This window comes from Bos javanicus, chromosome 12, assembly GCF_032452875.1.
Source record: "Bos javanicus breed banteng chromosome 12, ARS-OSU_banteng_1.0, whole genome shotgun sequence".
Lineage (NCBI taxonomy): Eukaryota > Metazoa > Chordata > Mammalia > Artiodactyla > Bovidae > Bos > Bos javanicus.
In genome coordinates, this window is record NC_083879.1 from 71,100,327 (window position 1) to 71,112,853 (window position 12,527).

Here is a 12,527-nt window from a genome sequence, read left to right on the forward strand (position 1 = left end):
GTAGTATAGTTTTAAGACTGAGAGCCTGATTACCTCAGCTTTGTTTTCCTTTCTCAAGATTGCCTTGGCTATTCATCGTCTTTTGTGTTGCCATACAAATTGTAAAATTTTTTGTTCTTATTCTGTAAAAAATGTCATTGGTTATTTGATAGGGATTACATTGAATCTATAGATTGCTTTGGATAGTTTCTTTGTATATTTATTTGCTGTAGGTCCTTGTTGAGACCTTTTATCTTTTCATCTTTCTTTGAAGGGATTGAGGTCTACACAGCTGTAGCAGCATGACATTCTGAACATTCCAGGTAGTGTCCTGTAGTTGGGAGGGGAGAATCAAGTTTTCTATTAAACTTTTTCCACAAATGAGAGTTTAGGTTTTAGCTTTAGGTCTACTCGGATCTCTTAGTTATAGGTAATGGTACATTGGGGTGAGAAGGATTCTCTGTAGCAAAGATCAATATCCTCACTGCTGTATGCATACAAGATGAGCAGGTGTGGGTATCTGTGGCATGAACTCACCATCCCTAACTATTCATAGTAGTAACTCTGAATCATAGTCTTTAATAATGAAACATGAGAGTAATACTTTAGATTTAAAAGCATTGGCTCCTAGAATTGCCTTGTTTTTGTGATTTCAACTGCAGCTACATTGGACATAGAAAGTGAGATTACATAATGATAATTGAAGCCATAATGATGAAGGTCTGAATAATGACATGATCCTCACCCATATAATACTGTCAACTGTATGTCAATCCAGTTAGGATTAATAAAATCACCAGTTGGGATTAATAAAATCACCTTTCTAATTCTTTCTAAATCCATAGTGTTTTTTTCACTGTATTATGGTCCCAATCAATAGACAGTAATATTATGAATAATATTACATGCAAATGATTAAAATGTCATAAAGAAGTCTTCTCACTACTATATATTAATATAAAATAGATAACTATTAAGGACCTACTATATAGCACAGGGAACTCTACTCAATACTCTGTAATGGCCTATATGGGAAAATAATTTTAGAATGAATAGATTTTATGTATATGTGTGGCTAATTCACTTTACTGTACACCTGAAACTAACACAACTTTGTAAATCAAATATGCTCCAATAAAAATTATAAAAATAAAAGAGTCTCCTTCATAAAGTGACAGAACTAGGTGAGGGGGTGGAGAAGGAAACTGACTGTTCCTCTTCTTCCTCATTTAGCTTTGAATCCTGGGGACGTTGGCCTGGTCCTGTCTCTAATCATCACATTTACGGGGATGTTCCAGTGGTGTATCAGGCAAAGTACCGAAGTTGAGAATATGGTGATGTTTATCTTTCCATTCTTAGTCTTTTCAAGTCTCCTTGCTGTTAAATGGAATAAAAGCAATTCTAATGTAAAATAATAAAACTATTTTTTTATATCATTGTTAACAGAGGGATTTCTTTTTATTCTTCTCCATCTGCTTAATGTTAAATAAAATATATACATCTTTTTCTTAGTTTTGTGTGCTTCATGTCAACAGGTTTTATAGTCACAAACTGTCCTCAAGTATAATAAATGTCTTTGCAGGAGGGAGTTCAGGTAATCCTGCAGAGAATATGAGCTAATTTCTTAGCAGCTTGTTTATCTTTGTTTCTTAAGGGGTAATTCCTCATTTTTAGTTAAAAAAAAAAAAAAAGTATTCAGTACTCTGAGGTTTGTTTATTTAATTAATAGCTTCCTCTGCCTTTCCCCCAACCCATTTTGTCATTTATCCTTGTATGTGTTGAGCACCTAAAATTGCTGGAAGCCCTTCTTTCTGGTAGGATAAGCTGTTTCTCAAAATGTGCTCTCCAAGGTGTGGAGTTACAGTTGTTTAAGAGGCCTTAATCAATATGTAAATTATACACTTTCTCTAAATATTTGCACCTTCTCCTAAAGGGAGAAAAACAATAAAAATGAAGTCTTTTAATTTTGGTCTTCTAACAGAGGAGAACCTGACTAATTATTAAAATGTTGGTTGATGACCATCCAGTCCTGCTCATCTGTAACACATGGCCCTTCTGTAACCACAGTTTACTAGTTGGTGTCCATAAGTGTTCTTTTCTTTGAGAAATTCTCTTTTTTAAATTTTTTAAAAAAAATTTATAGTCACAAACTATCAAACCTGTTGACATGGATCACACAAAACTGAGAAAAAGATGTATATATTTTATTTAACATTAAGCAGATGTGAAAGGTAGAGTGATAAAATCTTAAACAATCATTTCTCTAATTCTTTTAGCTTTAATATAAAGTTGAAGGAAGTAGTTGTAAGTAAAAGGGTTGAAGATGAATAAATTTGCAAATCACCCAAGGCCCCATAAGACTCCTACTTCTGTCCTTTGTGGATGCTGAGACCTGAGATATTCTATACCATATAAAGGCAAATGTGAAGATATAAAAGCAGAAGGTTTCACTTGCAATCTCTAAAATTCATAAGCAAGACTGTCTGACACTTAACTCTTGTGATGTCATATGCATTTCAGATGATTTCAGTACAAAGGGGGATTGAATATACAGACCTTGAAAAAGAAGCACCCTGGGAACTTGAGTATCGTCCACCACCATCCTGGCCTCATGAAGGAAGGATTTACATTACTTATGTTAATTTCAAGTACAGCCTGGATGGGCCTCTGGTATTGAAGAACCTGGACACGCTCATTGACCCAAGAGAAAAGGTTAGTTTAAGCCATTTGCCTCTTTATTTATTTATTTTTTTTAAGTGTTAACATTTTATCTTGTTTATTGAGGTAAAATATACATAAAATTTACCGTTCTAACTATTTTTAAATGTACTTCAGTGGCATTAAGTATATTCACATTGTTCTACAACCATCACCACTATCCATCTCCAGAACTTTTTAATTTAGAAATCTTTTTTTTTTTTTTTACTTTACAATATTGTATTGGTTTTGCCATACATCAACATGCATCTGCCATGGGAAGCTTGGGGCTGGTGCACTGGGATGACTCATTTGCCTTTTTAAAATCCAGCTGAAGATTTAGCACCACATCTGCTCTTGGCTTCCTTGTCAGTGTGTCAGGGGGACTCTGTTCCTAATGGATGCAGATTAGATCAGTGACATCATAGGTGAATCTTTCTTGGAAACTGACTATGAAATTGGGATACCAGTGATTTTTTCCCTGTGGAGTGAGCCCCCTCATGGTGGTAGATGGGTCCTTGGCTCCAGGGCTCAATCTTAACCTGACCCAGGACACTCTACAGGACACCTGATTATTCATACTAAGTCTGGGAAGTCAGCCGTGGCTCCCTGCCACTAACTGTCCAATATCCCCTGCCTTTCCTCCTTTCCGTTTTTTCTTCTTTGTATTTCTGATATCTCCTCCTGCTCCCATGGTGCCCTCTGGTGGCCGCCTCCTCCTCTCTCCATTAGCCCTTCCTGTAGACTTGTCCTCCATTCACTGACACTGAACTGCCATTGCCCTGCCCCACCCCGAAGATTGCTTCTTTCTGAAGCACAGATCTGACTTTTACTGGCCTGGGTGAGCTGCTGGTAGAACCACAGCACAGCCCCAAGCCCATTCCAGTAGAGGCTGTGGGGTGAGCTCGTAGCCACTAGAGAAAAGCCAGAATCATGACTCAGTCACGGGTGAGGCACCAGAGCCCCAGATGGAGATAGGGCCCAGAGACTTGCTCAGAGTCAAAAGCAAATTGAAGGGAGCAGGGAAGATTCACATTGGAGATGGCAGAGAGGCTAGTAACCTGCACCTGCCGGCATCCATGTCCGCTGGTGATGTTCCTTTCACGCTCAGATTGGGAACCTCAACTGGGGCCAGGGCAGACTCTTGAAGAAGAGACTAAACCAGAACAGACAAGGTGGTAGGAAGCCCTTGCCCCATCTGCCTCTACAGCCAGGATGTCTCCTGATTTACACACACCCCTGCACTCGGGTTGTGTGTAGGTTCTCCCAAAGCTATGTCCTCCCAACTTCCAGTGTGCACTATGTCCCTCAACCTGAGAGACCCATCCCCTCCATCATCTGGATGGTGAAAGTCTCCTCATTTTCTGCTGCTGCTAAGTCGCTTCAGTCGTGTCTGACCCTGTGCGACCCCATAGACGGCATCTCACCAGGCTCCCCGTCCCTGGGATTCTCCAGGCAAGAACACTGGAGTGGGTTGCCATTTCCTTCTCCAACACATGAAAGTGAAAAGTGAAAGTGAAGTCGCTCAGTCGTGTCCGACTCTTAGCGACCCCATGGACTGCAGCCTACCAGGCTCCTCCGTCCATGGGATTTTCCAGGCAAGAGTACTGGAGTGGGGTGCCATTGCTTTCTCTGCCTCATTTTCTGAGGCATCTCTAATGCGTCTTAGAGACTCTCAGTTCTTCCTCAGTGTCTTATGTTTTCTTTTAACATAGCATTTACAGTACACCTGTGGTCATAGCAGGCAAAAGTTGGAAGGAACTAAATCCTTACAATGAAATATTATTCAGCCTTAAAAATGAGGAAAATTCTGGCCTATGGATAAAACTTGAGGACATCTTGCTAAATGAAATAAACCAGACACAAAAGAAATGAAAACTCTGATTCCACTCATGTGAGTTTGCTAGAGCAGTCAAATTAAAAAAGACAGGAAGTAGGATGGTGGTCTCCAGAGACTGTGGGAGGGGAGATGGGGAGTTGTTTGTCTAAAGGGTATAGAATATCAGTTTTATGAGGCAAAAAAATAAATTCTCGAGCTTGGTTGCACAATAATGTGAATGTACTGAAAACCAAACTGTCCAATAAAATGGTTAAGTAGTTAAATCTTATGTTATGTGAATTTTATCATAATTAAATTAAAAGATAGCACCTGTGACATGCTTTGTAATTTGAAGTCTATATCTCACAGTACCTTGAAGCTTTTTAAAATCAGGAAGCATCTTATTTTCATCTATGTTCCCTAGCAAGTGGCGTTCTTCAGAGCACAGAGAGAGTGCTGAGGGATTGCTGGATGAGAGGATGAGTGAGTAATACACAGGTGTGAGCAACCAGGAACCAACACACACAGAGAAGACAACTCTGTAAATAACCAAAAGAACTGCTCTGTAAAACTCTTACCACCCCAGACCCATCTAGTGGACTGTAGCTGTAATTTAATGAATGGTAGCTTTGTAACATGAAAATGAAAAAATAAATATTCAACTTAATCCCCAAATGCTGCCCAGGGAGCAGCTTCAGTCAGTCACAGGGCAAAAGCTGGTCCTAATTATTTCCAGTTCCACTGTAGGTCAGGAAGAAGGTGAACTGCTGTATCAGGAAAACATTCACCACAGCTTTTGATACAATTTTGTCCCTGAGAGCTCTGAGGGCGATGTTTGTTTACTCTCAGGCAATGAGTCTGTCAGATTTTCCATTGTAAATGTAATTCTGTTAACTTACATAAGAAACTCTGTAGTACAACTTAGGGACACAAGAGATTCTTATTCTTCCTTCTTAAACCCTGGAAATCATAGGATTATTGAGATTCTAAAATGAGGGCAAATTAAACTTGGAGACTGAATTAATAACTGCAGCAACTTGACACAGTATCGCCATTAGTTTCATTTCTGTGTGGGGAGATGAAACCCGGGCGGCGTGTTCACAAAGCCATTTCACTCCACCTGTGTACATCCCAGGTATCCTCTCCTGCTCACAGGTCCCCACCCCTGTCACTCTAGGACACCCCCTTTGGTGTTGGATTTGATTGAGAGAAGCTGCTGTGGGAGAAGGAAATGGCAACCCACTCCAGTGTTCTGGCCTGGAGAATCCCAGGGACGGGGAGCCTGGTGGGCTGCCGTCTATGGGGTCGCACAGAGTCAGACACGACTGAAGCAACTTAGCAGCAGCAGCAGCCGTGGGTGGGGAGGAGACGTGGGAGTGAACCAGCTCAACCAAAGGGGGCTTTATTCTCTTTCCCTCGTTTCCTCTGCTGTCACGATTCCTGGAAGTTATCATCAATAGGAAAGTGTAGTAGGTACTATGTGGGACTTTAATCCATAGAAGAAATGACAAGTGAAAATAAAGAGCCAGGACTTCCCTGGTGGTGCAGTGGAGAAGAATTCACCTTTCAGTGCAGGGGACACTGGTTCAATCCTTGATCTGAACCGAGAAGATTTCACATGCCGCAGAGCAACTGAGCCTGTGCGCCACAACTGCTGAGTCCACGTGCCACAACTACTGAGCCTACATGCCACAACTACTAAAGCTTGTGCTCAGCAACAAAAGCAGCCACCTCAGTGAGAAGTCCGTGCACTGCAACAAGGAGTAGCTTCCACTCATCACAACTGGAGACAGCCTGCCCAAAGCAACCATGACCCAGCACAGCCAAAAACTAAAAAATCAGCTTGAGGTAAATAGCATGCTAGGCTTCCTGGTTAGATTCTGAACATGGGATGCATTTTTCATTTAGATGATTTTGCGGTTTATTTGATCATTTTAGAGAGTCCTGGGCCATATTAAAGCATTTTCCATCTCTTGAGGTAGATTGATTTGTTTGTTTTTGCTCACGGCTCTTACTTGAGTAATACATTTTTACAGATGCTTACTAGACCTTTCTATAATGTGCAAAAATATTAGTTTTCTATATTTTCTCTCTTTTATGTAATGTTTTCTTGTAAACCCCGCCCTTCACTCTCAGCTTGTCCTTCTTCCCCTGCTGGCTTCCTCATTCCTTGTGACTCAGACTGTGGTGCCAGAGCAGCAGCACCTGCATCTCCTGGAGCTTCTTAGAAATGCAGGGTCTCAGGCCCATTCAGATCACTTTCTCAGTATTGCATTTAAACAGGACCTCCTAGTAAAGTCCTTTCTCTCCCATGGGCAGTGTTCAATAACTGATAGCGTGTGATTTCCAAGAAATGTCCTTTGACAGTTTGAAACTGAGCTCATGAATCACCCAAACCCCTATTGTGACTGAGCAGGAGGCACTAGAAAAATCTCTGCCACCTAACCCTACAGATTTACTTACTTTTATATTCTATAAGTTGGGCCTTTACAATATAATCTAATTCTGTGTGATTCTACTGCATTTATTTGCATCTTTTCAGTGGAGTCTGTCTTCATCACGGGCCGTTTTCATCCTGCTGTCTGTCCTTCTCCACAGCAGCCTTCTGTGGGAACAGGAGGAATTTCCCACAGGCTCAGCCCTGCCTGGAACTGGAGTCAGAGACTGCTGAGCAAGGTAGTCAGAGATTGCTGAGCATATGCGTGGCTCTTTCACCACCTGATGGGATGAAATATGAATCTTGCTCCTTAAGCAGGGCACGAGGTCTGTCTGGTCTGTTCCCCAGGCACCATGTGCCCCACTCAGCTGAAGGTTTCTCTCAGCCTGGCTGTGGGTGCCGGTTCTTCCTGCTGACAGCTGGCCCACCTGACCTCAGGCACACTCTTGCTCCCACTCACCATGAACATGCCTGTGTCCACATCATGCTTTAACTCTCTGGCTATAGGATCTCTATGTTAGGCCTGTGCCTTTAACTGCAGCTACACTTACTTCTCCCCAGTTTCTCTGTTCTGGCTACACAGAGGGACATAATAAGGTGCCAGGCCATCCAGGTGATAAGGAGGCCATCGGCAGATGGAGAAGAGCCCGGGGATGTGGATTTGAGTCCCATCCTGTGACGTATGGGTTCTGACATTTCAGGCAGACTAATTCATCTAACTAAGCCTCAATCTTTTCTTTTGCAAAATGGAAGTGATAGGATGTAACCTGTAGGGTTGTTGTACAACTTAAACAAGATAAGACATGTAAAGCACCCAGTATGGGGATCAGAGTAATTGCTTGGATAAAGATGGCCATCATTTTCATTAGGTGTAAAATGACCATAACCACTTATATTGCAAAAGTTGTCTGTCCCATGAGAAAAGAGGTGTTGGCCATTTGAGGTTGTATCTATAGCTGTAGGGTCCATCTGTTGTGTCTTTCTCTGTATGGTTTATCATATATCTAAATAATATGGTAATAGATTTTCCATAAATTTGTCTGGCCTGATTTAAAAATCTCAGTTCCCAATGGAAGCTTCTTTTTCTCAGGACACCACAGGTAATACAAATAAAGACAGTCAAATCCAATACAGATTCTGCTGTCAACATGTACGGTTCATCCAAAGAAACAAGAAAATGACTATATTAACTTTGTAAGCTAGAAAGAGGTCATAATTTTTATAGAGGTTTTCACAAAAATAACATCTTTTTTTTTTTACAAAAATGACATAACATCTGTTAGGATTGGGACAAGCCCACATGAGGGGACAGGGGGAGCATTTCCAAGGATTCAGGCATGTGAGAGAGACTTAGTGATGTGTGGTTAGGGTTCCAGCAGATGGAAATGCATTCAGTAGAAATGCATGTGAAAGTTCTTTAGGAGTTGGGGTCAACATAAGCAAAAGCATGATGTCCTGATCCAGTGAGTGAAGAACTAGGCACCTGCAGAGCATTTCAGAAAATCAGCTACCAGGTGTGCAGCAGAAATTTACATGTTCAACCCTGACAACTCCCGAGTCACCCCAAGGAAGCCAACTTGTGCACATGAAGGATGGAGAGGTCAGTGGGAACAGTTTTGTAGAAGAAACATCCTAGGGTGGAGTGATGGGCACAGAGCCTGTGGCCTTTGGGAGTTTAATCGAGAAGTGAGAGCCTGAGGACCAGAGTGGGCAGATGCAGGAGGTGGGGAGCCTGGAGCTGTTGTGCCTTGAGGAAAATGTCCCGGAAAAGTGATTCCCCTTTTTGGAATCAAACTGATGTCGATTAAAACAAAGATATAACACTTGGGTTTGTGAATGTGCAGGGAATTGAGTGGGAGTAGAAAATGGTATCATATTTCTGGAGAGTAGGTTAACAGCTTAACAGCTTCCTCTGAAAATGTTCATACTTGATTCTCAGCAGTTCCACATCTGAGAATTTATCTGAAGGAAATCCTTGAGAGTATTTGCAAAAAAAAAAAAAAAGATTTAGCTTCAAGGATATTTAGCAGAGTTATTTATAATAACAAATTATTGAAAACTGCCTAAATATCCAGAAGTAGGGGATTTGTTAATTGATCACATATACTGTAATATTTTGTAGCCATTAAAATAAATATTCTTATGAAATACTAAATGAAAACACATAACAATATGTTCATATTAATCCCATGTTGTTTATATATGGGAACATGTGTCTTTAAGAACACATACAGAAGTCTAGAAAGTAAAAACATCATCTTGAAAATGTTTTTTTCAGAGTGCTGAGTATAGCTATTATTTATTTTTCAAATTTATTTATACTGATTATGACTAAGGATCAAAATCATAAAACATATTTTTTATAAATCATAAAGTTTGTTTTAATTTGTTTTTTAAAAGGTAATGCAGCCTGGCACTCCAGTGCTGACTGTGGCTCTTAGAATGAGGAACTGAGTCATAAAACACTGCAAAGGTAGAGTCTTCAGGGCTTGGCACCATGCTGGACTCAGGGAAGTGAGGTGGACAGTTCAGCCCCTGAGGCTGGGAATGAAGTCGTGAGAGTAACGTGGGAAAGAGGAGGAAAGGGTTGCTTTGTGTAGGGCATTGGGTGTTGATTATGTTGAGTTTGGTGTGTGCAGAGAAATCCAGGTGCAAATGTGTAACAAGTTGATGTCATCATCAGAGACAAACCTGGTTGGAAAAACAGAAAGTGGCCATTTCAAAGCAAATAAAATAAGATTTTCTCCAAGTGTCTTTATAATTTTATGTATTTATTTTTGTCTGAGCTGAGTCTTTGTTTCTGCTTGGGCTTTTCTCTAGTTGTGGTGAACAGGGACTCCTCTAGTTGTCTGCCTGAGCTTCTCATTGTGGTGGCCTCTCCTGTTACAAAGCACAGTCTGTAGGGTGTGAGGGCTTCAGTAGTTGTGGCTCAGTAGTTTTGGTTCCTGTGTTGTAGAGCACAGGCTCTAGTTATGGCACACGGGCTTAGTTGCTCTGTGGCATGTGGGATTCTCCTGGATGAGGGATTGCACACATGTGTCCTGTACTGGCAGGTGGATTCTTTACCACTGAGCCACCAGGGAAGCCCTCCAAGTGTCTTTAGATTGAATAATGTGAGCGTACTGATACTGGTGACATTCTCCATGGGCAATTGGTAAAACCCTTTGGTTACCCAGAAAAGACATTCAGACTATAGTTTTGATGACTGAACGGCAGGATAGCCAAAGCCAGATTTTCTTTGAGTTGTCTTTTTCTTTTTTGGGGGGGCCTTGGCCACGCAGCATGTGAGATCTTAGTTCTCTGATGAGGAATTGAATTCACACCTCCTACAGAGGAAGTACAGAATCTTAACTACTGGACTGCCACGGAAGTCCCCCCGTTTTTTTGTGTTTGTTTTTCTTTTATTCTCCTCACTGGAGTATGGAGTTCACAGACCTGTGGTTATGAGCAGTCCTCGGTGCTCCTACATATCTCAGTCCATTTACCCAAAGTCTACAAATGTTCCTGTTTGTACAGATGGATCAGTTTCAGTGGAGCTGATAACATGGGAACAAACACACATTCTCACAGATACAGTTCTCACTTGTGTCCTGATATGTGTTGATTTGTGTATGAGAACACCCAGAAATATAGGCACATCTGTTTTATTATGCCTCAAAGATAATGCATTTTTTAAACAGATTGTACATTTATGGCAACACTGTATCAAGCAAGTATATTGGCACCATTTTTCCTACAGCATTTGCTAACTTCATGTATCTGTGTCACATTTTTGTAATTCTCGCAATATTGTGAACTGTTTCATTGTTATTATATTTGTTATTCTGATCTGTGATCAGTGTATTTTAATGTTAAAGGCTCAGGTGATGGTTAGCATTCTTTTAGCAATAAACTATTGAAAATTAAGGTTGTACATTATTTTAATATATAATGCTATTGTACACAGTAGACTACAATATAGTATAAACATAAATTTATTTGAACAGAGAAACAAAAAATTCATATAACTTTCTTTATTTTGTGATTTTCACATGATTGAGGTTGTCTGAAACCAAGTCCAAAATATCTTCGAGTTCTGCCTGTACACACATATGAGCCACATATGTACACACTACAACCTGTTCGTGTGCAGAGAATGGGCCATCTGTATTATACAGATTAGGGTTTAAAATAAGGTAAAAAAATGTCCTGAGAAACCTGTATTCAGGTCAAGAAACAAGAGTTAGAACTGGACATGGAACAAAAGACTGGTTAAAAATTGGAAAAAGAATATGTCAAGGCTGTATATTGTTATCCTGCTTATTCAACTTATATGCAAAGCACATCATGTGAAATGCTGGGCTGGATTAAGCTCAAGCTGAAATCAAGTCTGCTGTGAAAAATATCAATAAACTCAGTTATGCAGAGGACACCAACCTTATGGCAGAAAGTGAAAAAGAACTAAAGACTAAAAGTGAAAGAGGAGAGTGAAAAAGCTGGCTTAAAACTCAACATTCAATAAACAACAATCATGGCATCCAATCCCATCACTTTGTGACAAATAGATGGGGAAACAATGGAAACATTGACAGACTTTATTTTCTTGGTCTCCAGAATCCCTGTGGTTGGTGATTGCAGCCATAAAATTAAGACGCTTGCTCTTTGGAAGAAAAGTCTATGAGAAACCTAGATAGTGTATTAAAAAGCAGAGACATTACTTTGCCAACAAAAGGCCATATAATCAAAGCTATGGTTTTTGCAGTAGTCATGTATGGATGTGAGTGTTGGAATGTAAGGAAGGCTGAGCACCAAATAACTGATGCTTTTGAAATGTGGTGTTGAAGAAGACTCTTCAGAGTCCCTTGAACAGCAAGGAGATCAAACCAGTAAATCCTAAAGGAAATCAATCCTGAATATTCATTGGAAAAACATGCTGAAGCTGAAGCCCCAGTACTTTGGCTACCTGATGAGAAGAGCCAATTCATTGGGAAAGACCCTGCTGGGAAAGACTGAAGGCAGGAGGAGAAGGGGATGACAGAGGATAAGATGGTTGGGTGGCATCACCAACTCAATGGACATGAGTTTGAGCAAGCTCAGGGAGATGATGAAAGACAGGGAGGCCTGGTGTGCTGCAGTCCATGGGGTTGCAAAGAGTTGGACGTGACTGAGCGACTAAACAACAACAACAACAAATTATCTTATAGACATTGTATTATCTTTGTAAGATAATAAAATTAGCTAAACCCGCTTTTTCTCATGTTTAATCTCTTTAAAGGTAAATTCTGCTTTGAAATGCCATGATTGATTTGACAGACTAAGATGTGACACTTTAGAGATTCAAATCAGAAAATATGATTCAATTCAGAAAATATGAAAATTTCCAAGAATTGTGATTATATTGCTCAGAAAGATTTAGTTGTTCCATTTAAAGCTGAATTTTAAAATTTTACTGAGTTACAAATGATCAAAAGCATGTCTTACACTGTCATCAATTCCAGATTCTAAATAGAGATGAAATCATCTCTTGGGAAGCTTCCTTCAGGGAATTTGCAGTTGGGCTTCCCTGGTGGCTCAGATGGTAAAGAATCTGCCTGCAAGGCAGGAGACCCAAGGTCC

General features: G+C 40.3%; 1 protein-coding gene across 1 annotated transcript in view; it reads left to right on the plus strand.

The window, feature by feature from the left end:
* LOC133258039 (ATP-binding cassette sub-family C member 4-like) overlaps positions 1-12,527 on the plus strand; it is a 138,809-nt gene that overhangs the window by 91,130 nt on the left and 35,152 nt on the right. Inside the window, 2 exon segments of the mRNA XM_061434374.1 lie at positions 1,213-1,313; positions 2,500-2,691. Of these exon segments, the coding sequence (XP_061290358.1) occupies positions 1,213-1,313; positions 2,500-2,691 (293 nt within the window).